The sequence below is a fragment of the Lagenorhynchus albirostris genome, chromosome 20 (genome assembly GCF_949774975.1).
Source record: "Lagenorhynchus albirostris chromosome 20, mLagAlb1.1, whole genome shotgun sequence".
NCBI classification, from domain to species: Eukaryota; Metazoa; Chordata; class Mammalia; order Artiodactyla; family Delphinidae; genus Lagenorhynchus; species Lagenorhynchus albirostris.
Window position 1 is genome coordinate 16160927 of NC_083114.1, and position 27533 is coordinate 16188459.

The 27533-nt window shown below is 53.4% G+C and overlaps 2 protein-coding genes and 2 long non-coding RNA genes across 4 annotated transcripts; 3 read left to right on the forward strand and 1 right to left on the reverse strand.

Annotated features, from left to right (window-relative positions):
* The first annotated feature begins 216 nt into the window (after window positions 1-216).
* On the forward strand, window positions 217-7218 carry SLC46A1 (solute carrier family 46 member 1). Its single transcript, XM_060134282.1, has 5 exons — window positions 217-444; window positions 1833-2685; window positions 3812-3895; window positions 6044-6200; window positions 6739-7218. The coding sequence occupies exons 1-5, from the start codon at window positions 217-219 to the stop codon at window positions 6794-6796; spliced, it is 1380 nt and encodes a 459-aa protein (XP_059990265.1). The 3' UTR covers window positions 6797-7218.
* A 1732-nt stretch (window positions 7219-8950) lies between these two features.
* On the reverse strand, window positions 8951-27247 carry SARM1 (sterile alpha and TIR motif containing 1). The gene is made up of 9 exons (XM_060134297.1): window positions 26778-27247; window positions 21750-22365; window positions 19103-19315; window positions 18705-18796; window positions 18352-18587; window positions 16168-16270; window positions 15902-16091; window positions 11035-11156; window positions 8951-10945 (listed from the first exon to the last, which is right to left on the reverse strand). The coding sequence occupies exons 1-9, from the start codon at window positions 27245-27247 to the stop codon at window positions 10816-10818; spliced, it is 2172 nt and encodes a 723-aa protein (XP_059990280.1). The 3' UTR covers window positions 8951-10815.
* On the forward strand, window positions 8957-11683 carry LOC132511258 (uncharacterized). Its single transcript, XR_009537569.1, has 3 exons — window positions 8957-9275; window positions 9440-9664; window positions 11137-11683. It is a non-coding gene; the product is annotated as an uncharacterized LOC132511258 (long non-coding RNA).
* LOC132511259 (uncharacterized) lies at window positions 22178-25394 on the forward strand. The gene is made up of 3 exons (XR_009537570.1): window positions 22178-22325; window positions 24171-24776; window positions 25235-25394. It is a non-coding gene; the product is annotated as an uncharacterized LOC132511259 (long non-coding RNA).
* Window positions 27248-27533: the final 286 nt, after the last annotated feature.

The window sequence follows — 27533 nt, forward strand, 5'->3', positions numbered from 1 at the left end:
CAGGGCTGCATCCTGGCACGGTCTGCAGTTGAGGTCACTCTGTAAACCAGGGGTACGGGGTCCCTCGCCTCCCCTCCCCAGCCCAGAGAGGGAGAGGCCGAGAGGAAGGGGGCCCACCACTCCTGGCCCCGCCCCACCAGGCTTAAAAAAAAAAAAAAAAAAAGACGCTGGGCGCAGGCGCAGAAAGCCGAGCTGTAAGCCTAGCGGCAGCTCAGCATGGAGCGGCGCGCGAACTCTCGGGGCGAGCCCCGCGCCTGGCCCGCCGGGCCCGTGCTGTGCCGCGGCTGCGTGGAGCCTCTCATCTTCCTTGCCAACTTCGCCTTGGTCCTGCAGGGCCCGGTCACCACGCAGTACCTGTGGCACCGCTTCAGTGCCGACCTTGGCTACAACGGCACTCGTGACAGGGGCAGCTGCACCAACCATAGCGTGGACCTCACCGCGCAGGTAAGGGCGGCGGGGAGAATCGAGGAGCGTGCCAGGGGCGGGCCCTGGGGGCAGCGGAATGGGCGGGGCCTGCGTAAAGGTTGGGGGCAGCCCAGTGGGTTAGGATATTAGGTGGTGGGCGGGGCCGGAGCAAAGTTGGGACTTGACTGAGAAATGCGTTGCGGGGATGCTTAAAGTTGATCTAGGTAAAGCGAGTTTGAGGGTTAACAAAAGAGGGTGTCCACTGAAAAAAAATGCATAAACTGAGGGACTTCCCTGGTGGCGCAGTGGTCGGGAATCTGCCTGCCAATGCAGGGGACACGGGTTCGAGCCCTGGCCCGGGAAGATCCCACATGCCGCGGAGCAGCTAAGCCCGTGCGCCACAACTACTGAGCCTGCGCTCTAGAGCCCGCGAAGCCTGCGAGCCACAACTACTGAGCCCACGTGCCACAACTACTAAAGCCCGCGCGCCTAGAGCCCGTGCTCCGCAACAAGAGAAGCCACCACAGTGAGAAGACCGTGCCATGCAACGAAGACCCAACACAACCAAAAATAAATTAAAAAAAAAAAAAAAAAAGCACAAACTGAAAGTTGAGAATTATGTTTTATTTGGCAGACTTTCTGAGGACTCAGGCCCGGGAGGCAGTCTCTGAGATAGCTCTGAGGGACTGTTCCCAAGAGGTAAGGGAGGCGCCAGGATATATAGGAGTTTTGCAATAAAAACCAGGTAGTTGGAACATCAAAAGATTACTGTTAATTGAGGAAAACCAGACATCTCAAGTTACTGGACTTTTTTTTTTTTTTTTTTTGGCTGCACCACCTGGCTTGTGGGCTCTTAGTTTTTTAACCAGGGATTGAACCCAGCCGTGAAAGCACCAAGTCCTAAAAATTGGACCACCAGGGAATTCCCACAAGTCAATGAATTTAGCACTTTTCTAAGTAAGGGAAGATGCAGGAGCCTGGGCTTATTGAAATCACTCCTCTGATATGCACCTTAGCTCTCTAGAGCCAGTATCCTCTTCTGTCCCATCCTGGGTCTGTACTTGGGGCTGGCTGCAGTGGCTGAGGGCTTGGCTGTCGGCAGCCTGTTGGTCTCCATCCTGAGTTACATCAGGGCTCAGCATCAGGGGCGGCAGTAGTGGCTGAGGGCTCGATGGCCGCAGCATCCTTTGTTTGCCGATGCGGCAGGCAACAGTTTTCATTCACAGTGCTAAAAGTAAGAGAACGGATCTTGCCCATTTCCCATACCCCTCCAGTGTCAGTTTTTAAGAGTTGTACTAAAATTCTCTGAGGTTTAGGGTTCCAAAGAAAGTCCTCATCCCTGTATCTCCCAGGTTGGTGATGGTGTGGGCGATGGGCAGCCCAGAGTGAGGAACGGCACCCTGGTAATAAGACTCTTGCCTCCGCAGAAAGTGGAGACGCTTACCTCCCACTGGACCCTCTACATGAACATGGGCGGCTTCCTGGTGGGACTCTTCTCGTCCACCCTGCTGGGTGCCTGGAGTGACTGTGTGGGCCGCCGCCCGCTGCTGGTGCTGGCCTCCCTCGGCCTGCTGCTCCAGACCGTGCTGTCCATCTTTGTGGTACAGCTGCAGCTCCACGTTGGCTACTTCGTGCTGGGCCGCATCCTTTGTGCCCTCCTCGGCGATTTCAGCGGCCTCCTGGCTGCTGGCTTTGCCTCCGTGGCAGATGTCAGCTCCAGCCGCACCCGTACCATCCGAATGGCCCTGCTGGAAGCGTGCATCGGGGTGGCAGGGATGCTGGCGAGTCTCGTTGGTGGCAACTGGCTCCAGGAGCAGGGTTATGCCAACCCTTTCTGGTTGGCCTTGGCCTTGCTGATTGCCATGACTCTCTATGCAGCATTCTGCTTTGGTGAGACAGTGAAAGAGGCGACACCCGCCCGGCTCTTCACACTCCGTCACCACCGATCCATCGTCCAGCTCTATGTGACCCAGGCCCCGGAGAAGTCCAGGAAGCACTTAGCCCTGTACTCGTTGGCCATCTTCGTGGTGATCACTGTGCACCTTGGGGCCCAGGACATCCTGACCCTCTATGAGCTGAGCACACCCCTCTGCTGGGACTCTAGGCTGATCGGCTACGGTTCTGCGGCTCAGCACCTCCCATACCTCACCAGCCTGCTGGGCCTGCGGCTTCTGCAGTACTGCCTGGCCGACACCTGGGTGGCTGAGATCGGTCTGGCCTTCAACATCATGGGGATGGTGGTCTTTGCATTTGCTACCATTACACCCCTCATGTTCACAGGTAAAGTGTGTGTGGGTTCAGGGACCGTTTGTCTCAGAATTGCTGGGTGAAAACTGGGGACTGGCCACCTGCTGCCGCCAAATGTAGTTCATGCCCATGTCTTCGGAAACATCACTGTGCCCAGACAGACAGACAGACAACTAAGAAACCTCATAAAAATGCCATCTTTGTTATACAGAAAATATAGACCTTCAATAGCCAAAGTAATTCATTCACATTACCAGCCATAAATATTGTTAGTAAGATAGAGCCAAAGACAAAAATATGGCTCTTACACTAATTGCTCCACTCCTTGGCCTCCCACAGCCTATATTCCTGGTGCTCTTAAGCAAAGTCCAAGCCATTAATGCCTTAATACTCACTTCTCTGATAAGAATCACAGGACCTATCTCAAATATCCTTGGTCAGCTTCTTTGGGTTTTTAAAAAAGCCAGTCTTCTCAGACCGCAGCTATCAAATTCCTGCTTGTGTTAGTTCTTCTTTTCTTTCTTTCCTTTTTTTTTTTTTGGTGGGAGGGGGCAGCTGCGAATGAGGAAGTTAACTTTCCTGAATGGACAGATTTATTTTAATAGAGCCCTAAAATGTGTACAGTCAGCCATTCTGTAATCACAGATTTCCTAATGTGGCCGCTCGCCTGGACAGTGCTGACGGGGACCAGGTACCTTTTTCTCCTGCCCACAGCATCTTCCATGGACTCGGTGCTGGGCTCAACGCCTTCGGGGGTGCAGAGATGATGAAGACACTGTCATTGCCCTGGGATTTGGGGGCCTTTCCCCTGAAGGGGCCCTGGGGGGCCTCATTGTGAATGCACTTCACAGGCACCACTGTTTTTTAGCAGTTTGCAGTTTTTGTTGAGGAGGTAACAGTTGCACAAGGGAGAGAAATGGTTACAAAGGAAACAGTGTAAGCCTGTGAGTAACTAAATGTCAAGGGAAAAGGAACTTGCATTTACTTTGTGCTTGCTGTCCCCCATCATTGTCTCCTTCCCCGTCAGGGAAGTTCTTCCTGTGTCCAATCCGAGTCCCTCATGGGGCAGATACATGGGGTAGATACAGCTCTGCTACATCTCACTTGGGCACCCCTCTCCCCAAGCCCATTTCCTTAATGATTGTTTCTTTCCTCACAGGGTACGGGCTCCTCTTCCTGTCGTTGGTCGTCACGCCTGTCATCCGGGCCAAACTCTCCAGGCTGGTGAGAGAGTCAGAGCAGGGTGAGTATCAGGGTGAGCCTGTGTCTGGCTCCTCATGCCCAGTGTTTCCTGAACTGCGCAGAGGGTAGCCACGGGCCAGGAGGCAGCTTACCTTCCTCCCTCCCACCCTGGAGAAATAAGTAGCCAAGACAACTGCATTGCTGTCACAGCGCCCAGGGCTGGCAGACAACCACAGCGATTTGGATTTTCAGACCACAGCGTTGGAATTTGCAGTCAGCAGCGTACGATTATGTTCTTTTGCATAAGCCAAGCAGAGGATTTACTCTTTCCAGACTTCAGCTTTTCCATCTGTAAAATGGATGTGACGATGCCAGAGTTCCCTGCTTCTCTGGGGTCAGAGTGTCCAACTTTGTGATGTAGGTTTCACTGTCTCCACATAGCAGATGAAGCAGAGGCCCAGAGGGTTAACTTCATCATCTGAGGTCACTCAGTAAGTGGTGGAACTAGGATGCACACCCAGGTCTCTTTCTAAGAGCAGCAGGTCTGGGAATCTGGGTTTTAGTCCTGCCTCTGTCACAGTGGCTCTGTGATCTGGGCCTGTTTCCTCATCTGTAACACATGTGAATTGCTCTGTTTTTGTGTGTGGGGCGGGGAGGGGTTCTTTTATAGTTTTGAAAATTTAATTAATTAATTTATTTATTTTTGGCTGCATTAGATCTTCGTTGCTGCACGTGGGCTTTCTCTAGTTGTGGCGAGCGGGGGCTACTCTTCGTTGCGGTGTTCAGGCTTCTCATTGCGGTGGCTTCTCTTGTTACAGAGCACAGACTCTAGGTGCACAGGCTTCAGTAGTTGTGGCACGAGGGCTCAGTAGTTGTGGCTCGCAGGCTCTTGAGTGCAGGCTCAGTAGTTGCGGTGCGCAGGCTTAGTTGCTCTGCAGCATGTGGGATCTTCCCGGACCAGGGCTTGAACCCGTGTCCCCTGCATTGGCAGGTGGATTCTTAACCACTGCGCCACCAGGGAAGTCCCGTGAATAGCTCTTGATGACATCTGTAGGCCCTTTGAGCTCTGACAGTCTGATAGTTTAATCTCAACTTCCGTCGGGCTGTTGATTATTTTGCAAAATTTGTGTTCTGCTGGCATATCGATTCTATTTATTTTAAAATTTTTGGCTGCGTTGGGTCTTCCTTGCTGCGCACAGGCTTTTCTCTAGTTGCAGTGAGCGAGGTCTACTCTTTGTTGCCGTGTGCGGGCTTCTTATTGCAGTGGCTTCTCTTGTTGCGGAGCACGGGCTCTGGGCGAGTGGGCTTCAGTAGTTGTGGCTCGCGGGCTTAGTTGCTCCGTGGCATGTGGGATCTTCCCGACCAGGGTTCGAACCCATGTCTCCTGCATTGGCAGGCGGATTCTTAAGCACTGTGACAGCAGGGAAGTCCCATGCTGTCATATCTATAAAGAATAGCTTCTCAGGCCTCTTGGTCTTTAGATCCCAATCTGGAAACATGTGGCTCATCCACTTTTTCCCATTTGCCCTGGAAGTAGGATCTGGTGATGGCAGAGACTCTGGTGCCATGTTTAGCCCACCATGGGTTCTGTTATCCTCAGAACCCATGTGCCTTCATTCATTCACTCAATAAGCATTTTTCTAGCACCTTCACTGTGCCCAGAGATGCCAAGGGGAACAGGAGAAAAGAACAGCTCTTACTAACTGACTGCCTTCAGGAGGCCAGGCCCTGTGATAGGTGCATTACATGCGATTATAGTGTCACCAACAATCTATGAAAGGTATTATCCTTATTTAACAGAAGGGGGACAGAAACCCAGAAAGATAAGCGTCTTATTCGGTGATCACACAGCTGATAAGTGTTGAAACTGAGAATTAGCCCAGAAATTTATCCTAAACAGGAGATGATTCCAAAGGGGTAAACCTAAAACCATTTTATCAGACTTTATCAGACTTTTGCTAGGAGATATCACATGTACTTGTAATATAGAGATTTAATAACAGCCATTTGTTTTTGTAGCACAGGTGCTTTCCATGCATGACCTCATCGAAGCCTTATCACAACACATGATGTAGGAGTCATAGCTGAGGAAGGTGACACTCAGAGAGGTTAAGTGACTTGCTCCAGGTCACACAGCTGCGAGGTAGTGGTGTCAGGATTTGCATTTGGGTCTTTCAAATTCCTGAGTGTGCTATTTATTTCTTCACAGGTGCTCTCTTTTCTGCTGTGGCCTGTGTGAATGGCTTGGCCATGCTGACAGCCTCCGGCATCTTCAACTCGCTCTACCCAGCCACCCTGAACTTCATGAAGGGCTTCCCTTTCCTCCTGGGAGCTGGCCTCCTCTTCATCCCGGCCGTCCTGATTGGGTAATGCAGGGCCCTGACCCAGGCTCAAAATGGACCCCTTCACCCTAAAATGTATCCTCTTCTTCCTCCTCCTTCCAACCTCCTCAGTCCTGGAGCTCTTCCCCTGTGGGTGTCTCAGTCCCAGCCTGACTCTCGCCTTGCAGCTGGTTGCCTAATCGTCTGGGAGCGATTCCCCGGTAGCAGGGCAGAGGCTGGTAGGGGAAGGGTCAGGCTCACAGTGCTTCTTGGCAAGGCTATGTTCTCGCACCCAGTTCCCCTCATCCGCCTCCATTCCCATTTTACAGATGGAACTACGGTGGCAGAAATGTGCTAAAGGGAAGCCTGGAGAGCTTCCTCGGCTAGCTGTGACCGGGCCACATGCTAACCTGACCCACTTGTTTCTTCCCCCAGAGCCCTCTGTCTCTGGACATTGTCTTCCACCTCTCAGCTTGGGGAGGGGGATACCTGGACCAGCCCATCCGATAAAGCCTGTGTCACTTCTCCAGGAGTTGAGGGTCCCCCCGTGTTAAATCTGAACTCTCTCTCTGGTCTCTCACAGGATACTGGAAAGGGCTAATCATTGCCCTGAATTCCAGCAGTTTTCCCAGAGCCCCTGATCTGCCTGGACCAGAGGGCAGGGGGCGAGAGGAGCAACGTGAACGCCAACCAGCTGGAAGTACACGCCTCTGGGTCCCAGTCCTCAGCAGCAGCGGCAGCTCCCCTCAAAGGGCAGTGTTCACCTTGGACCAGGTGGTCAAGCTAGACCAAGGCCCCCACCTCATCCACGCCGTGCCTGCCTGTGATTCTAGGATCTGGAATTGTAACCCAGACAGTCCCACTCAGGGCGGGCGGTGTGGGAGCCATTTGGAACAGGCATCTGTTAACCCTTTAGTCCATCAATCACGTAGAACCCTCCAGGGGAGAGGAGAGGTCCTGATGGAGGGACCAGTTGAAGCATGAGGGCAGCACCTCTGCTTCCAACCCAAACTGTGCAGCCCACCGTGCTGAGTTCACGGCCAAGCAGCTACCAGTCACTCCTTAGTGATGAATACGGTACCACTGGTCAGTGCCAGCTCTGGGGGAAGGGAGGGTTGTGGGAGGGACTTGGTACCACCTGGAGGGAGAGTGCTGCTATCTCTGCGTGGGAATCAATCCCCTGGGCTTAGCAGTGCCAATCATAATAAGAAATCTGTATAATCACCCTGGAATGAACCTTCCGGCCCCCAAGGCATTGGGCTGTGGGGCCTTCTGTTTTCCTGTTCCTAGTTTGCCCACTGTAGGTCAGATAGCAGTGGCTACTGGAAGGGACAGGGGCCCCTGAGTTGCCATGGGATTGGTACTGGGCGTGGCCAGCTCAGTCCTCATCTGACTGCCCATTCTCTTCTCCGGAGCTGCTGGGAGGCGAAGGGCTGCCACGCTTGCATCAGGTCAGCAGAGAAGCTCCGGGCAGAGCCCTGGACGCTCATTCCTCAGGGTCAGAGATCTCCCTGAAGACACCTTGCTCTGGTCTTCCTGGCTACACCAAACCAAGCAGAATCAGTTTTTGTTACCACTCAGCCCTCTAACACCTCCCATTGCTGGGCATTTCAGCAGGGCCATGTGCTGACACCATCCCTCGAGCATCTGTAGCTCAACAGGAACCTGGAGATGGGCCCGACTCCCCAGAGAATGAGGGGCCCATTTCTAGGGCGTTAGGAAAGCCTGGACCTGAAGTTGAAAGGCAGAATGGGATTTGGTATTAAGGCACTGGCTTTGATGAGGGCCATAAGCCCCCAAACAAATCAGATGACACTTGACTCTTCAAAACAGAATTGGCCACAGGGCATGGCCCCCTGCTGGTATTTTTACCCTCATTCTCTCTCACCTGCCCTGCTAGCCAGTTTTCTGGCTAGAAATCACGCAGGTAAAACGTGGCCCAGGGCAAACTAGGGTCAGCTGTGGCCCTCTGTAGCCTGGGCCTGTTTCCAGATTACCATCTCACTGTCCCCTGTCATTGGGAGATCAAGCAAGGAGAGACCCCCTCCACTGACTGTCCCAGCAGTGAGGGTGGTAGGAAAAAGGCTCCGGGCTGGCCTCAGGCCCAGGCTCTACTCCGGGCATTGCCTCTGGTTCGTGTGTGGCCTTGAGCAAGGCCCTCTATGAAGGGTTAGATCAGCAATGCCTCTAATTGTCTGATCATGGTTGGACAAGTTAGGAAACACTAGATTAAATACTGTTTTAAGATCCTTCCTGTCTCATACATTCTAGAATGGAATGCATGCCTCTATTCATGGACCTAGGGGAAGGATAAATGAGTTGGAGCTGGACTTTTGACTTTTGAGTGTTTCTTGGTCGGTCATGAGCAATTCTTGGTCTTGGCGAGGGGTGGGGTGAGGCTGACTCAGCCCCGACCTGGGAGCAGCAGCTACAGCCCAGCCAAGCAGAAAACCCTGACCCCGCAGACCAGGCTGCAGTGCCAGACCGGCTGGGGGGCGGGTGGTGAAAGGCTGTCTCTCAGCCCTTTGTCTCAGGACCGGCCCTGTGAGACCACGCCTAGGTGGAAGGTGCGGGCCAGGGTGCCTGCCCTGGCTGCGATCTGGGCAGTGTTTGTTACGGCTGGGGAGGCTCGTCACTTCAGCTGCTCCGGTGGGGCCCGGAGGCTGGGCTGTGATTCCCCAGAGAGACAGGAGGCAGGCAGCAGTAGAGAGTATGCCAAACAGAAAAAGAAACAGTGCTGGGCAACCTCTCTGAGTACTGCCCATGAGGGACCTCAGGAGGAAGTGGGACTGATTGGGGACAAAAAGACAGAAGGCTTCCCCTGGAGGAGACTCATCACACTGTATTGTTATTGTCTCTGCTCTTGAGGGCAACATCCAGTCTGCCTCAGTCACCGTCGTATCCAGGACACCGGTGGGCATTCGTGCAGCAAGAAGGAAAAGGGTCAAGTGCAGTCAGAGGACCGGCTAGAGGCAGTATCTTTGACAGGGAGGCGAGTGGAAGGAAGGAGTTCCAAGCCTGGAGTGAGACCTTTGACTTTCTGACGATGTGGCCCAAGAGCTCCGAGGGGCCTGGCCAGCACCTGCAGGAGGTGGCTCTGGGAGCTGAGCCAGCCTTCAGGTGTGAACCCACTGCCCTCAGGAAGGGAGGGGAGGGGCAGGGCAGGTGCCCGCTGAGCCCATTAGCTGGAGCCTGCATTTATTGGAAGGAGGATGCTTTCTTGCTCTCCTACCCCGGTGGAGGAAGGGGCCGAGGGACACTCCTGCTCGGTTATTTCTTTACAGCCCCTGAGTCAGCCTTCTGTTGTGAAAGCCTGTCCCCCCACGGCTAGATTCTTTGGGGCAAGAGGGAAGCCAGCCGTCTGTGGAGCAAGCTGTCTGATTCTCAGTCCCCCCCGGCAGTGGACTGAGCGCCAGGAGGCCAGGTCTGCATCCTGGGGCTGCCACTGGTGACTTGGGAAACTGGGCACGACATTCAGTTCCTTCTCTGTAAGATGGAGATAATACCAGGTAAGGCTGCTCTGATGATTAGAGACCATGGAGTGAAGGGTCAGGGAAATGGCAAACGTTTGTGAGGCATTTGTGTTTCAGTCTTGCTTCCTAAGGTATCATTCCTTGAGCACCAGCTTCAGCCCAGGTGGGAGTTTGTGAGAAATGCAGGAACTCGGGCCCCACCCCAGGTGTCCTGAATGGGATTTTAACAAAATTCCCAGGTGATTCGAATGCACCCCATGCCCTTCCTCAGGATCTTGCCTCTTCCCAGGGAACTACAGGTTCTGCCCAGGCTACTGCTGCTGCCACAGGGGGGCTGCCTCGCCCCAGCTCCCCCTGAGCCAGTTCGGGGGCAGCCTTGGACGTGTGAGGGGCTGAGGAAGGGAGCTGGGCCATGATGGGCAGAGGCGTGGCACACAGCACCAAGGCCAGGTAGGGTGGCTAGCTGCTCTTCGAGAGGCAGCGTCCCCTGCTCAGCCTCAAGCAGGGGGCTCCCGTGCACCGGTGAGCGCAGGCCGCGGCTGCAGACCAGCCAGAGCGAGGGCCGGCTCAGTCTCACCCTGACCCCAGATGTGGCAAAGGAGGATGCACATCAGGAAGGCTGGGAGTGGACCTGGGACCAGGCCAGGCCAGCTAAGGGCACTGAGTGGTTACAGGGCAAGGCCACAGGATGGCAGGAAGTGGTGAGCCCAGGGGCCAGGCGCAGTCTCGGTGGAGAGCCGTGGCTAGCCTCTCATCCCTAGCTGGCTCCCGGGCCCAAGCCCTTGCTTGGTGGTGAGGGTTGGCCATTGCACTGAGCCCTGCTCGAGGCTGCCTGCCTTCACTCTACTCAGCCTGGCTGTTGGCAGGGCAGCAGAGGGGTTAGCGTGCAGTGCACCCTCATTCTCCAGTCTCCAGAGCTGAGCAGTGACCCTCCCACGCCCGAGACAGGACCTGGGGGCAGGGGCTAGGGGAGGTCTTAGCACCCCCAATGCCTGGCTTCCCTTCCCTTTCCAGATACTGAGGAAGCTGGGTTTGAGGTGGACAGTGAGGGTCGGGGGAGGCAGAGAGCCATTTCCTGAGAAGAGCCCAGGCTGTCTCAGCCCAGGGAAGCCGGTTTGAGGAGCTGTTCCATTGGGGGGGATGATGGAAATGGGGAGTCACGGCAGGGCTTGGGAATTAGGGACTGGTTAAGCGGGGCCCAGGGGTGCAGCACCCTCCAAACTGGTGTCAGAGCCCGCAGATGAGTCCCGGGAGGCGCGGCCCTGCAGGAAGCGGATGATCTTCTCGATGGTGGCCTCCTGGTACTCGTGGGACCACCTGTGGGTGCAGAGGCTGGTGGGTCAGAGGGCTGGGCAGAGGGAGCTGCTGGCTGGGGGCCTGTGTAACCCGCCCTGCCCCCTCCTCACTTGATGCCATTGAAGGCGAGCACAGCCTGCATGTCCTCGGGCAGGGCCTGGGGCTCTGGCCACTGGAATCCATCAATGACTGGCACGATGTTCTTGCCACAGTTCAAAGCAGTCACAATCTCCTAGAGGAAGAAGAGGGGAAGAGGAGGACACGTGGAGCCCCATCCAGGGACCTCGGGGCCAGGCTGAGCCCAAGGGGGGATGTTGGCCGTGAAGTCCACGTTGACTTCTCCCTCATCCCCTGTGGTATGATAAATCTACATTTGCCCTTTGTTCCAGGTTCTCGGTACAGAGCTCCTAAAGCCCTCTCGCATGACCTGGCGGGGTGGGGCTGTGCCGAATAGCTTCAGGATGGGGGCTGGTGGCCAGGAAGACTAAGCTGTGATTAGAGGGTTGGAACTTTCAGTGCCCCCCTCACCTCCAGGGAGGGGAGAAGGGCTGGAGACTGAGTTCCCTCACCAGTGACTTAATCACGCCTACATAATGAGACCTCCATAAAACCCCTAAGGACTGGTAGGTTGGTGAACACATCTAGGTGTGGAGAGGGTGGCCCGGAGAGGGCATGGAAGCCCCGCCCACGCTCCCACCCACCCTTATTTTGCCCTGTGCATCTCTTCCATTTGGATGTTCCTGAGTTGTATCTTTTAAAACGAACCAGTAATAGTTAAGTAAAGTGCTTTCCTGAATTCTGCATGTCATTCTAGCAAATTATTGAACCTGAGGGGGGTGGTCATAGGAACCCCTGCATTTGTAGCTGAGTCAGACAGCAGTGCAGGTGGCCTGGGCCTTGCGACTGGGTCTGAAGTGAGGGCCGACTTGTGAGACTGATCCCTTAAACCACGGAGTCTGACACTGGCTCCCGCTGGGTAGTTAGTGTCAGAACTGAACTGAATTGTGGGACAGCCAGTTGGCGCTGGTGAAATGGAGAACTGGTTGTTGGTATGGGAAAAAGCCCGCACAAATTTGGTGTCAAGAAGTACATCGCACCCCCTGCATCCAAACTGATCCACCCTGAGCCCTGCCAGTTGTAGTCCTTATTTATTTCTCAAATCCTCTCATTTTTCTCCACCTCCACTCCCACCAGTGCCCTGCTCCAACCCCGTATTACCACTAGCCCCTACCGGGTCTCTTCTCATCCATTCTTGCTTCCTCTAATTCATTCTCCATGTTGCCCCTTCACCTAGCTACTCTTTGCAAAATGCAAATCTGATCATGTCACCCCCCCCTACTTAAAACTTCACGACTCTACATGGCTCTTTGAATAAAGTTCAAGGCTCTGTGCGGTTGGCCACAGCTCACTTCTCAAACTCTATCCCTGCGCTGTCCTCCCAGCCACACAGACCTTGCAGTCCCTTAGATTTGCTACCTCCCTCCCCCCACAGGGCCGTTGCACATGCTGCTTCCTCTGACTAGAACACTCTTCCCTGCCGTTTCACCTAGCTAATACCAACTCATTTTTCTGACCTGAGCTCCGTCAACTTTCCTAGGGAAGTCTTCCCTCACTTCCTGACCAGGTCAGATCCCCTGTTACAGGTTCTCATAGGCTCCACATCACATGCTACACTTACAAATTTAAATTCACTAATGAGTAATTTACTTAATATCTGCTTCCCCACCAGACATAAAGGTGGGAACCATGTCCAGGTTTCACTCACCTTGTATCTCAGGATCTTTCACAAAGCCTTGCCCGTAGTCTGCCTTTGCTAAATACTTAACGGCGGACAGGCTGAATGAATGAATGAGACAGCATAGCATTTAGGGGTTACGCTCTGGAATCATCAGATCTGGGTTCACATCAAGTCTCTGACACAGGCTCTGTCATTTGAGGCAAAAACAACAGGCTCTCAAAGCCTCTGTTTTCTAATTTCTAAAATAGAGTTAATGATAGTCCCTATCTTGCAGGATTGCTGGGAGAAATAACTGTGCTATCCCATGGCAAGTGGTTAGGCTAGCGACTAGCATGCAGTGTATGCTTTAAATAAATAACAAGTGTTATTACTTCCTCCTCTGTAAAGTGGGGATAATAAAACTTACCTCACTAGGTTGTTCTGAGGATATTCCTATTAATGGGTGCTCTGGTAAGTGCTTATTGAATGTTTTTTTCCTTTCAAGGGGGTACCACAAGGACTGGATTTTTTGAGTGCAGTTCACTTGTGGTTTTCCATATTGATTACCCACTAAATGTGGCTTTGAGGAAAGCAGTTTTAAAACCAGAGGCAATTCAGTACTAAAAACAACCAAGGAGGAATGATGGAGCCTTTGGGACAGGTCCAAGGCAAAGGCTCCCACCACCTGCCCGCTCCTCCCTCCTTGCAGTTGGCTGGGACAGTGATGGACGTCAGGCACCCTCGTGGAGCAGAGCCTTCCTGGGGAAGGAATCTGCATAACTTCAACCCTGATTGGCTTCTGGGGCACCTCTCCATTTTACAACTGAGAAGAAGGAAGCCCAGCGAAGGGGAGGGACTTGCTCCCAAGTCACATACATGCCCAGCCCAGGAGGGGGCCAGGTCTCTGACTCAAGCATTCAGATTCCAAGTCCAAGGCTATTTCAACCAAGCCCTCTGCCTCTCTGCTGAGCACTTGGATGAATTCTGGCCCTGCAGCAACTTATGTGGGAACCTTTAGACATTTGTTTCATCCAGAATTACACAGAAGCAAGACAGCACACTGCTCACTGTACCGATTCAGAGGCTGGCCAGTCTGACCTAGTAAACCTAGTAGATACGTATGTTTCTCCCAGTCATCTCAGCTTCATCAGAATCACTCATCTATTTAATCATTGATTCAATTATTCTAAAAACTCTTCAAGAGCCTACTTTGTACCATGCATGGTTTTAGGCATCAGGGATGCAGCATGAACAAGGCAAGGTCTGAGCTCTCACGGAGCTCACAGACACTCCTCCCTTTCTCTCAGAAGGCCGCCTGCCACCTGCTCTAAGCCATGATCCTCCAGGGTGTTTCTCTGACCCAGCATCCCCTCCCCAAACCAAAACCAGTATTCAGACCCTCCTATATGGCCTCTGGGGCCTGACCCTCTTCCCCACTGTCAATCTGGGCTGCACCCTAGTGTGAAGCCTTCTCCCTAAAACCCACTGGTATGACATCACTGCCCTCATGGGATCCCTTTTGCCAGTGCTTTCAGCACAGGTCTTCTCCCTGCCTTTAGGAACCCCATAACCTGGTTTCTTAGTTCTTATCCAGCCAGTGGTGTGCTGGTACCTGTTTAACAACTAGCTCTCCAGAGGGGGAAAAAAACAACCAAACAAATAAAATCCTGATTTGTAGTTTTTACAAATTTCTTTAGTGTAACTACTCCCACCATGGCTGATTTCAAGCTACTGGCGTGACATCACTGAACTCGGAGTTGGGAAAAGATGCAGTCACTCTGGTGGCAGCTGATTCCAATCCTATCTTACCACCTCCCCTCCCACCCTTCAGATCTGAGACATAGGACAAAGCTGGATCTTAAGAAAGTGCATGGGCTTTGGAGTCAGACAGGAGGAGTTCAAAGCCCAGTTCTGATTTCTGCCCAGGCAGTGTGGCCATGGGAAGAATTATTCTACTTCTCCGAGCCTTGGTTGCTTCATCTGTAAAATGGAGAAGGCAATACCAGTGATAATGCAGGTTTCTGGCACCCTTCTCATGCCTACTTTTTTTTTTTTTGTGGTACGCGGGCCTCTCACTGTTGTGGCCTCTCCCGTTGCGGAGCACAGGCTCCGGACGCGCAGGCTCAGCGGCCATGGCTCACGGGCCTAGCCACTCCGCGGCATGTGGGATCTTCCCGGACCGGGGCACGAACCCGCCTCCCCCGCATTGGCAGGTGGACTCTCAACCACTGCGCCACCAGGGAAGCCCCTCATGCCTACTTTTCTTCTTTGCTCCTGCTGTTGCCCTGCCTGAGATGCCTTCTCTTCCACTGGCCTAAATTCTTAAGACTCTTCTCAAGTTCTGCTTCCTTCACGAAGCCTCCCCGGATTATTCCAGCCCTTGATGTTTTTTTCCTTTCTCCATATTCTTATAGCAAGTAAGAGGTTCGCCTACCCGGCTTTACGTTGACACCAATTTATGTATGATCTAGTCATTCTGGGCATATCCTTGTCTCCTTAGGTGCTTTAGGACAAGGGCCCTATCCATATGACAACTGCTTCCCTTTGCCCTGGCCCCAGTTCCTGCTGACTAACGAGTAATGATTAATAACCTACAGATGTGATATATATCCATCCATCCATTCTACAAGTTCCCAATGAGTTTTTACTATGCGTTAGGCACTCAGGATACAATGGGGAATTAAACAGTGGTAGTACTCACAAAAATTCTATTAATAATCGTAATTGCTGCCATCATACAGCAGTTCTTATGTGCCAGGCATTCTGCTAAGCACTTCACAAATTTTACCGCTTTTAATCTTCCTAACACTATCCTAGGGAGTTAGGTACTATAACTATCCCACTTTCCAGTGGTAAACATGAAGCTCATTAGGGTTAAGTAACTTGCCCAAAGCCAGAGCCAGGATTTAAACTCACAGCTTTGTGCTCTTAACCATTCCACTGTGCCTGTCACTATGCTCTCCTGCCCCCCTTCCCTCACAGAGGTTATTTTTCAAAGCATGTTCATCCTTCTCTGACCCTCACAACAATTCTACGAGGTGAACAGGACAGGTAAGTTACCCCCTTTTTGTAGATGAGAAAACTGGGGCTCGGAGAACCTAAGTAAGTTGCTCAAGTCCTATTACAGTCAGAGCCATGGCTCCTGACTTCCAGCTGGGCTATGGAGGTTGCTGGAGTATATGCAGGTGAGAAAGAATGAAACGGGGACCTTGTGCCCTGGGCCACAGGCCAATGCTGGGACCACAGAGGCCAGCACTTACCTTGTGCACCCAGTCCTTGCAGTCGTGGTCCTGCATGCACTTGTCCAGAGCCCCAGCCGACAAAACCAGCACAAAATTGCGGGCACCCATGATACTCTGAATGAGCTTGTCCTCGAACTTGCCCGCTTCCAGCTTCTCCACATCAATGAAGACACTGAAGCCGTGCAGCTGCAGGTGCACCTTCAGGAGGCTGCAAAGAGGTCCTGTGTCACTGCCGTGGTCTCCCCACAAGGCCCCAGGCAGCCTGCCTGTCCGCCCCTCCTCACCTGGCGAGCTGGGAGCCTGAGTTCCGGCGGTAGCTGATGAAGACGTCTGGAGTGTCCCCGCAGGGCTTGCAGCCCGTGCAGGGCAGCGGGGAGTGTAGCATTTCTGAAGCAGACAAGAGACGGTTTGGTGAGGGTGGGCCTTCCCCATCATTCACCACGAGGTACATCATCTCCTGCATACCCAGCCCTCTCAGCCCAGCCCAGGCAGGGTGGCTTGCTCCATAAAGGGTCAGAGAGGTGGAGAGATGGGGCCTACACTAGAGCTCCAGACCTGCACAGCCAGCTGCCCACAGGTACTCCAAACCCAACCCATCCCAAATCCTCCCCAGACCCCACTTCTTCCTAGTCTCCCACCAAAGCCAGAAACCTGGGTATCAGCCTCAACTCCTGCCTCTCATTCATTCATTCAACAAATATTTACTAAGTGCTTTCTGTGTGCCAGGCAGTATTCTAAGTGCTTGGGATACAGCAATGAACAAAACAAACCCTGCCCTCATGGAGCTGACATTCAATGCTCAGGGTCAGGCACCATGCTCTGTGGATTCTGCCTACCAACATCCTGGACTCCAGCCTCAGGGCCGTCCCTGTGTCCAGGCCCTCAACTCCAGCGTCCTCAGTGGTCTCTCCAGATCCACACCTGCCCAGTCTAATCTTTTTGCCGCAGGCACCAGAGAGCTCTGCTTAAAATCCAAATCTGAGTGTGTCATTGCCCCCACTTCAAAGCTGTGCATGGCTCCCTACTCCCTACAGGAGGTGTTTGTAAGCTATTTTTGCTGTAGCACCCTCTTGTTTTTAAAAAATTAAATCTTGGGGATTTATTGGGAGCTGCAATGTAAAAATGATAGAAGTTAATCTGCTTTGGTTGAAGCAAAAGAATGGGGCCAAAGCCCAGTCCCTTGTCCCCTGTGGGAGCTTAGTACATACTTATTGAATGCATGCATGCATGAAAAGAACCCATCTTATAATATTCAGACAACAGTCACAGACAACGTTTGTCTCTTTACGAGGTATAAAGGCAGAGGGTGAGATCCCAGTTCTGTCATTTAATGACTTATAACCTTACAAAATGAATTTAAATCTCAGTTTCATCATCTGTAAAATTAACACCCATGATGGAACTGTCCTTTATCTTTGATTATGATGGTGGTTACACAGGGGTGTATGTTCAAAACTGTTCAAACTGGACACTTTTAAGTTAAATTATACCACTTTTATTCTTTAAAAAGTTTTAAAAGCTGACTTTAAAAAAACAAACACTCGGGCTTCCCTGGTGGCGCAGTGGTTGAGAGTCCGACTGCCGATGCAGGGGACGCGGGTTCGTGTCCCGGTCCGGGAGGATCCCACATGCCGCGGAGCGGCTGGGCCCGTGAGCCATGGCCGCTGAGCCTGCACGTCCGGAGCCTGCGCTCCGCAGCGGGAGAGCCACAGCAGTGAGAGGCCCGCGTACTACAAAAACAAAAAAAAAAACAAACACCCACTGCACAGAATGGATGTAGAGATTAATGAGATAATATCTCATTAATCATAATATCTCATAATCAGAACCTGGCCTCTAGTAATTGACAATAAATGTCAGTCAAATAGTAAATTAGTAAATTAAATTAATAAATCAAGAGGGCTGCTAGAGCCCTAGGATCCACTCTGCTCTCACGACCTCCCTAAAGCACCCATACTTTGTCAGCTGTGGACTAACAGGATAAGCCCTCTGTCTTCCCGCCCACATCCCCTGTACCCAGCCCCCATGCTGTCTCACCTCCACACTTGCATGTACGGCTCCCTCTGCCTGGGCTGCTCTTCCTGCTGCCACCACTCTTTTCCCCACCCCCAACACATCCTTCAAGACCTGGTCAGGCATCCTCCCCTCTCCAAAGCCTAGGCCTGAGTGGACAGGGTAGGTGGTGCTTCCTCTAGGCTCCCACTGGAGTCCTGGGCATGCCAGCTCCTGCAGCCACGTGCCTGTTTATACATCTGCCTTCCTCCCACCCTCCTACCCACCTCAGACTGGGAACTTCTTGAGGGCAAAGTGCAACATATTCATCTGCATCCTCAGAGCCCAGTGCAGCACAGCCTATGTGCTCAATCAACCCGCAGTGAGGCTCTGAGCGCCCCCCCCCCATGTGTCTCCCCTCACCCCTCCAGGGCAGGGGCAGGGGCAGGGGTAGGGGCCCAGGTGGGCAGGCTGACCTCTGGCGGCCGTGAGGATGCGGGCGCGGTGTACGCCCAGGTGGATGCCGCAGTCCTCCAGGAGCTGCTGCTCCGACACTCGGTGCAGCAGGGAGCGGTCCAGGCCGCAGCTGACCAGGCCATATGTGTATTGACGGAAGCGCGGGTCCAGGCTGCCCAGCCAGTCAGCCAGGTTGCTGCGGTCGCATGTAGCGTAGTTGGCGAAGGTCTTGAGCTCCGTGAGCTCCCTAAAGAATCTGCACCCAAGGGAGGAGAGGATGCTGACATCTTGACTGGGCACTGGCTAGAGGCGGAGGGGGCGTTTAGTTAGACGTGCCCGGGGCGGGGGAGTATGCGGGCTGGAGGCTCCGTACCTCTTGCGGGTGAGGCCTGACTTCATGCCCAGGTCGGTCTGGAGTTCCTCATCCGTGAGCCGCAGAAGCAGGTCTCCATCCACCTGCTGCTCCTGGAGGAGGGGTCAGATGTAAGGAAAGGCTCCCATCCTCAGCATTTGCACCCCACCCAGCACAAGATCAAGAGCAGGGACGTGGAGATGGCGGTAGGGGAGGCGGATGGGACCCAGATGAGAACCGAATGACCCCGAAAAACACTGAGTACAGGCTCCCCACCCCCAAAAGTCCACCCTGGTGCCGCTGGCGTGCTGCGCCGGGATGGGGCGCGGTCGCCTGTGTGCAGGGCGCCCCTAGCGGCCACGCGGCCCTCTGGGATGCGGCTGCTCCGACCGCCGGCCGGCGACCCCGTGCGGCTCTACCCGGAAGCTCTCGCAGTACTGGGAGAAGCCGATCTGCTGCAGCCATGTCTGGACCTCGGCTTCCTTCCAGCTGGCCACGCTGGGCAGGATGGGCCGCGGCACCTCCTCGCCTAGCAGGCGCAGCGCGCGCTTCGCCAGCGCCGCCGTGGTACCGTTAGTGGAGTAGGAGACGAGGCGTTTCAGGCTCTGGATAGCACCTATGTCGCTGAATACCTGGGGAAGTGCGGAGAGCATGTCTTGGACCCACCAATTCACCAGCCGCCCCCAAACGTGCATGGTCCCTTCCCTCGCCTCTTCTCACCGCTGAAAACCCCACCGTCTGCCCTTGCCCTGCCTTTATCCAATAAATCACCAGGTCCTGTGGATTCCCCCTCCAGAAGCTCCTTCAACTCTTGACCAGGTAAGTCCCTCTCATGCCTCCCCTCTACAGCTTCCATCTGCCCTGAAATCAAGTCAAGTTCTCAGTATGGCTGCCAGGCCTGGCACAGTGCAGCCCCTGCCCACCAATCCCCGCTCTACTCCCCCTTCACCAAGCCACCCACCCATGGAGGCTCTCCCACCTCTGGGCCTCACTCAACCTGTGGTGTTTCCAGACGCTTAGTTCTTCTAGCCTGCTTGTGGGAATCCTGCTCATCCATTGGATCCAAATTGATTGGCACCTCCAACATGCAGCCTGCTTTGATTGCCCCACAGCTTGGCCCATACCTCCAGTTAGGCCTTGTGCTACACTCTGGATGCTACTGTTGTTAATTGATAGTGCAATTCCTACTGGACTGTAAGCTGAGGTCATGTCTTAGTCACCCCTGGAGTCCCATAAGTGGCACACTGCAGGGCACAGAGTGAGGGCTCACCATGTCTACATTGAACTGCGCTCACTTGGCCTTGCTGGGAAAGAGGTGCCAGAGCTGGTGGTCATGGCTGCTGCCAAGACCCACTCCAAGGGGTCCTCACTCCCTACTTCCCTTTAAATCCCTCCTCCCAAAACAGAATGGCCTGTTTTGTAAAGCCAGTCCTCCCATGGCCCAACTCTGGGGTGCAGAGAGGAGAATCAAAAGCTCCTAGAACACTGGACCTTGGAAGAGGCCTCAGAGACCCCCTAACACAACAGTCTCTTCTGCATCTATGGGGACACACGTGATGGGTGACAATCACCTGTGAGACACGCTCCTCTGATGACCCCTGTCCAGCCCCAGATGACCACTGTCGCACAGATAGGGTGGTCCATGCAGTGTGTACCGCTCCTTGTGCACCAGCGGTCACTAACCCCCCAAACCTCCAGAGGAATACAAAGGAGGGAGAGTGACATTATTGGATAATCTTAATTCTGTAATATTTAAAAAACTAACACCAGAAACTTTCGATAATTTAACTATTACTAGTCTCACATCCAGGGTAAGAACTGCTGCTGTGGTCCACTCCTTCAGTTTTCCAGAGGTCAAAAGTGAGGCATATAGGGACTTCCCTGGTGGCACAGAGGATAAGACTCCGCGTTCCCAATGCAGGGGGCCACGGTTTGATCCCTGGTCAGTGAACTAGAACCCACATGCATGCCGCAACTGAGAGTTTGCATGCCACAACTAAGGAGCTCACAAGCCGCAACTAAGGAGCCTGCCTGCTGCAACTAACACCCAGCGCAACCAAATAAATAAATAAATAGTAAAAAAGAAAAAAAAGAATATCCCACATTAAAAAAAAAAAAAAGTGAGGCACATAAAGGCCCAGAGAGGGGAAGCCAGGTACCCACAGTCACACAGCAATTTAAAGCAGAGGGCAAAGGCTGCATATCAGGTCCTGAGATTGGGGACCCTTTGGGACTTGGGTGGGAGTTATCTAGCTGACACATGGATGTCTTGCCTCTGTTTACTCCATCTCCTTTTTGGACTCCAGACCCAAATGACAGAATGGCCCACTGGAGCACCCCAGGTTGTCATCCCTCAGGCACTTCAAACTCCATCTGTCCCATTGAACTCACTTTCTCTCCACCCTCAAACTATCTCACCCAGTTCACCTTATCTCAGTAGCACTGTCACCAACCACTGGGTTGTCCAAAGCCAGGAGTATCCTCAGCTGCTCATCTTCCTTCACCCAGCCACCCACCAAGTTCTAACTCTGTCTCTTCAGTACCTCTGGAATCTGCTTCTCTCTGCCTCTGCTGTCATGCCCTGGTCCTCACCTCCACCATCCCAGCTGCTCCCTGCCATGGCCTTCTATCTGACCCCCCTGCCTGCAGCCTCACCCTTGCCTACCCCATCTCCACGCAGCAGTCAGGGTGATCTTTGTAGAACACAGAGATCATGCAGAGATGTATGTCCCCTACATAAAACCTTGGTCTTGCCTTCAAGGCCAGAATGATGGGTCCCTCATCTTTCTCCTTGTTTCACCTTTCATGTGTATTTCAAGTCCTAGTTTTTTGTTTGTTTTTGTTTTGTTTGTTGTTTTGTTTTGTTTTTGGCTGTGCCACCGGCATGCGGGATCTTAGTTCCCTGACCCGAGATCAAACCCGTGTCCCCTACAGTGGAAGCGTGGAGTCTTAACGAATGGACCGCCAGAGAAGTTCCTCAAGTCCCAGCTGAATGTCATTTCCTCTGGGGCGCCTTCCCAGTTTCTCTTTAACCCCCTCCCCACCCAACCCCACACCCGCACCCACCTTGGTCTTGCCCTGCAGACTCTTGATGGCAGCCTCGGCACAGAGGTAGAAAGCCCCGATGCACTGCGCCTCCAAGCGCGACGAGTCAAGCAGCGGCACAAGGCGCTGCAGGTCGTCAGGCCCGCGGCCCTGGCTGGTGTCACTGGCGTCCACCAGGCAGCGGGCGAAGCGGCCAGGGTCCAGTGAGGCCACTAGCGGCTCCACGAGGGCCAGCGTGCCCGAGCGCTCCACCTCGCGCTCCACCTCCTTGTTGGTGGCCAGCACCGCCACGGCGAGGCAGGCGTGCAGTCGCAGCATCTCGTCCTCGGAGAAGGCGAGCGGGAAGAGCCACTCGGCGGCGCGCTTCTCCACCATGCGCCTCTGCGCCGCCTGGCCCCCGTGCAGCGCGCAGTTGGCCAGCGCCAGCGCGCAGTGGCGGAGCAGCGGTGGGTCGGTGCGGCGGCACCAGTACAGCACCGCGTCCAGACCGCCGGCCGCCACCAGCCGCTGGCACGTCTCCTCCGAGTGCTTGAACATGTGCTCCAAAATGCCGGCCACGCTCCGCGCCAGCTCCACCGGCTCCCGCTCTTTTGCCAGGTTCAGGATCACGCCCAGTCCGATGCGCGCCACTCGGTCTCTGCCGAAGGAAAGCGGGAGGGAGGAAGTGGAGGTGCCGCAGCCCGGGGTGCTTATCTTAACCCAGGGCCTCGTTACTTATGCTTTCTGGGCCTCGCTAGCGTCAAATAGTACGAGTCTGGTCCTTCCTGCCTCCTCCACCTCCCTCATCTCCTGCCCTGGGACAACCAGACTTCTCTGATTATAAGGGTGCTCCATCCTGGCCACACCCATTTCTTCCCAGACACCCTTCCCTGGAGAAACAGCATGTGTAGTGGTTAAGAATTCTAGCTCTAGAGCAGATCTCCTGGGTCCTGGTTTCTTCTCTACCATTTTCTAGCTGTGGGACCTTGGGTACCTTCCTTTATCTTTATTGGTTTCCTCATCTCATAAATAGGATAAAGTGCATACCCACCCCATAGAGTTATTACGAGAACTAATGTAAAAATGCATTTAAAGTGCTTGGCACAGTTCCTGGCACATAGGAAAGACTCAATAAATGTTCATTTCATCAAAATTCTCTGCACTCTATGCTGTGTGACTGGGGTGTATTTATTCATTCATTCAAAACACCATTTATTGAGGCCTTACTGTGTGCCAGGCACTGCAGTAGGGGCTGAAGATAAACAGTGCCTAAGAGAGACTGGAGCTAATAACAGCTAATATGGAGACAAACAGTAAGCAAGTAAACAGCGAATGAACAGGATAATAGTTATCTGACCAAAACGATAGCAAAACCAGGTGCTGCGATGGAGAGTGCCTGGGTGGAGGGATATGTCTGAGGCAGTGACATCTGCGAGTTAAATGTCCAGAGACCCCTGCTTGCCAGTATCTGGAAGGAGAGCATAATAGGCAGAGAGAACAGCAAGGACAAAAGCCCCGAGGGCTGATGAGCTTGGCACGTTCCAGGAAAAGAAAGAAAGCCAGAGATGTTTGCAATGTCTAAAACAAACAAGGAAAAGTATAAAATCAACGAGGGACTCATATATAGAATATATAAATACATATTCAAATGAACAAGCAAAAGGCAGTAAATCCAACAGAAAAGGGGTGAAGGACACAAATGGGCAATTTACCAAAGGAAATTCAAAACGTTAATAAGCAAATAGAGATACTCTAATTCATTAGTAATCAGAGAAATAAAAATTAAACCAGCTATCACTTTACACCCATTAAATGGGCAAAAAGCAGAAGCTACTTCAAGTGGTTGAGGTGGAAGTTTCAAGGGAAGAGTGAGGAAAGAGTTCCTGGGGGCCGTTTGAGCCATCTCAAAGCATTTGGACTTCATCTTGTTGGCAAATGGGGAGTCACTGAAGGGCTTCAGGAAGGGGAGTGACCTGGTTAACACATAGGTTTTAGGAAACTCGCTCTGGCTGCTGTGGGGAGGACAGGTCAAAGGGAGAGAGCTTGGAGGCCAAGAGAGGAGACAGGAGAGCTGCCACACTCCAGGCAGAGGTGAAAGTGTCCTGTCTTCCTGACCTCCACCAGTGATGTCCCTCAAAGACTTATAGGCCCAGCCAGCTATGGAGTCCTTGCCCAGTGAGCACCACAGTGACCACAGTGCTTATGACTTTGTGTCCACTGCAGGGCCCAGCTGAGCCCAGAACATGGCCTGAGGCCAGGACAGCTTTGCTGAGCTGATCACTGAACTTCTCTGTAGCCCAAAGGAACAGATGGGTTCTAATCATCCACTCGGGCAGACGGCACTGCAATTGTTCCTTTAACCAAGGAGAAAGCCAAGGCTCAGAGAGGTTACGTGGCATGCCCAGGTTACACAGCTGGTGAGAGGCATAGCTGGGATTTGAACTCACATCTGTCTGTCTCCAGGGCTCAAGATCCTTCGTCTGCACTTTGTGTGTCCAGAACAATCTGACTATATATACTCCAAGAAGATCAGAACCAGGAAGTGCTTAAGAAGTCATCTAATCCAACAACACCCCGCCTGAGGCTCAGTGAAGGGAAGGGCATGTTCAGGAACATCAATTCAGAAAGAGGACTTTATTCACATTTCTTTTTTTTTTTTTTTTTTTTGGCCGCGAGGCTTGCAGGATCTCAGTTTCCCGACCAGGGATCAAACCCAGGCCATGGCGGTGAAAGCCCGGAATCCTAACCACTAGGCCACCAGGGAACTGTGCAATTGTGCATTTCTTGAACCCCAGCCCTCACCTTTCCCTATACACTTGGCACCTTTATAGAGTTGAACTCTGTGCTAGTTGTGACATTTATTCACTCAATTCTACAGTCTGAGAGGCTGTGGGTCTGGGATCAAATCACAGCTCCGAAAGAGGGGTAAATTGTCCATATATAAGCCTGTATATGTAATATACACATATATGCACGTGCTTGTTATATGCAGAGACTCTCTCTTGGAAAGATGTACAAGAAACTTGTTTCACCGGTTTGCCTCCAGTGAACAGAAAGAAGAACGTTTAAGTGTGTATCACTTTTGTACTTTGCACTTGAATTTATGTGCAATGGTTGTTTCTTTTTTTTCCTTTTCCTTTCTTTCTTTTAAAAACCTGTCGCCTCCACTTATTCACTGTGTATTCTTGGGAAAGCCTTTTAACCTCATTATGGTCTCCTGAAGGGGGCAGGCTGTGACTTTAGAGGGCTAGCAGTAAGAGTGTGGTGGGACCAGGCTCAGAGCGCCCTACCCTGTTGGGCTTCTCCTGGTATTCGAGGGTCAGTGGAGCTGTGACCTAGGCTCCCGGGCAGTGAGTGTGGCAGCACCCAGGGAAGAAGAGAGCTGCAGGAAAGGGAATGGCAAAAGGAGAGGGTGCACTGATGGAAGAACCTTCTTTATGAGGAAGTTGGTTGGTGGAGGAAGGAAAAAATTTCATAGACACAAATTCTCAGTGTGTCATCACCCTCTTCCCTTCTTGCCCTCCCAGCCTCCTCTCGGAGCAGTGCAGAGGTGTGGGGAGATCATGCCTTTCTCTGGAAGGATTTTGATCGGGACCTGGCTCGCTGGGTTCTGTCCTTGGTCCTGAAGTGATGCCAACACCAGCACGTTGTTTCTTGGGACCAGAGACACCGGTTAGTGCGCCTCCTTTCTCAGTAGTTCTGAACCAGGTGAGGATTGTTATTTTCAACATTGAAAAGTATCAGTTCTATTTGCATCTTGCAGCCCTCCTCTTCTTAGGGTGCTGGCTGCACCCATTCTCCAGGAGTTCTAGTTATAGCTGCCCTATCCCACATACCAGGCCTACAGGACACGCCCTTCAATGCTAGCCCACCACATCCAGTGAGCACCCACTCCATTTGCTAGCCCTCCACATTCACAGCCCATCCCCAACAGGACACCTGTTGTTAGATAGAAGATTAATGACTTACTGAACAAGCAGAATCCTAACTGGGCCTCCCAACTTAAATTGCTTCATTCATGCACTTTTGAAAGTTGTATCATTTCCACCATCCACAAGCTTATCTTTACTTTTTGAAAAGGGCAAGGAAAACGCCCCTAATCCATGCCCATCACACCTTTGAGAGCTTCATAAATGGAAAGTGGCCCTTCCAAAACCCTTCTAAACCTGAAGGGCCCGAGAATTCAGCATGAGACTGGAGTGTGACAGCCTGGTCTCCTCCGGCATTAGAGGGGCAAGGAAGTGGGTCAGTGGTCCTCATATTCCAGGGGAGATCCCAAGAGGCAGGGAAGCATAGCAACCAGCCTTCAGTTGGACCCCACCTACTGTATCTTGGCACGTGTGGGGAAGATGTAGGGAACACATACTCTGGCCCCTGCCTAGCTCCACACCTCAGTTTTCTCTTCCCCCACCATCCATCCCAACTGAAAACACCCATCGTGTTTCCCATGAGCAGGCACAGCATGAGATCATGTCTGTCCTGTTACATGAAGCAAAATGAAAAAGGAGGAAGCAGGAAGTGGACTGCTGGGGGTGGCATGAAGGCAGCAGGTAACCTTAGGTAAGCACTCATTTCAGCCTGGGGGAAGAGGAAAGGGGTCCCCCCTCCTATTTTCTGAGCAATGTGTTCTCTTTCTCTTTTAGTGGGAGTGAGACGGTATGGCAGAGAGAAGGTAGCACGGAAGGATATCCAGGCCCATCGGGAGGAGGGCTGTGGGTTTAGAGGGCTTGGGCAATGGGATCCCAGCTCCATCCTCAGAACCAGGGACAGATTTCTGTCCTGCTACTCCATTCCTCCCCTCTCTCATTTCTCACCCCACCAGCTCTGGGAGTGAATCCTGGCTGCACCATTAGTTCACTGTGTGATGCTGGGCAAGTCACTAAACTTTCCCAGGGCTCAGTTTCCTCATCTGTAAAATGGACACGCTGGTCCCCAACAGGGATATAATGCAGGGGTTTGTGAGGTGAGGCAGAAAAGGCACAGTGCGAGGCACACGGGAGACCGAGGCACTCGACCGCCCTTGCGACCCTACACCACGCGGCGCTCTCCGCCCCAGCCCGGCCCCCTCACCGGTTCTCTGCCACCAGGATCTGCTCCAGCAGGCGGGCAGCCTGCACGCGCGTCTCCAGCTCCGGCGCCTGGAGCAGGCGCAGCAGCAGGTCCAGACCACCGTCCAGGCGGATGGCGTCGCACAGACCCTGGGCTACCTCGCGGCCCATGGCTGGTAGCAGCCAGGCCTCCTCCACCAGCTGGAAGACCTCGGCTAGGCTGGCTCCCACGGCCCGCACGCCGCCCGCCTGCTTCAGAGCCGACAGCGCCTGCTGCAGCTCGGGCAGCGCGCGCTCCAGGGCGCCCTGCACCTCGGTGCTCGCCCCTGGCGACACCTCGCGGGGCCCGCGGCTGCCCGCCGCCCACCACGGCCCAGCGCAGCCGCTCCCGTCCGGCCCCGGCACCGCTAGCCGCTCGGCGCCCGACCGTGGGCCCGACATGGCGAAGAAGCGGCACAGCTTGTAGGCGGAGAGAAGCAGCGTCAGGACCATGGGCACGGGGTTTCAGGGGACATCCCTGGAGAGGCGGGGCCTGGCGGAGCGACCCAGACCTTGGGAAAAGGAGGAACCAAGAGGGGACCAGGGGGAAGATGATGCAAGAGGGAGGGTGGAGAGAAGGGTAACAGGCAAGGGCACCGACCAGAAGTTTGGGGGAGGGGTAAGGGCAGGATATAGGACGAAGAAGTTGGGGAAGGGGATGCAGGCCCAGATGCAGGGGACAGGCGGGAGGAGACAGCGGGAAGGCGAGGAACGGACCCAGGGGCCAGAGGGTCTAGAA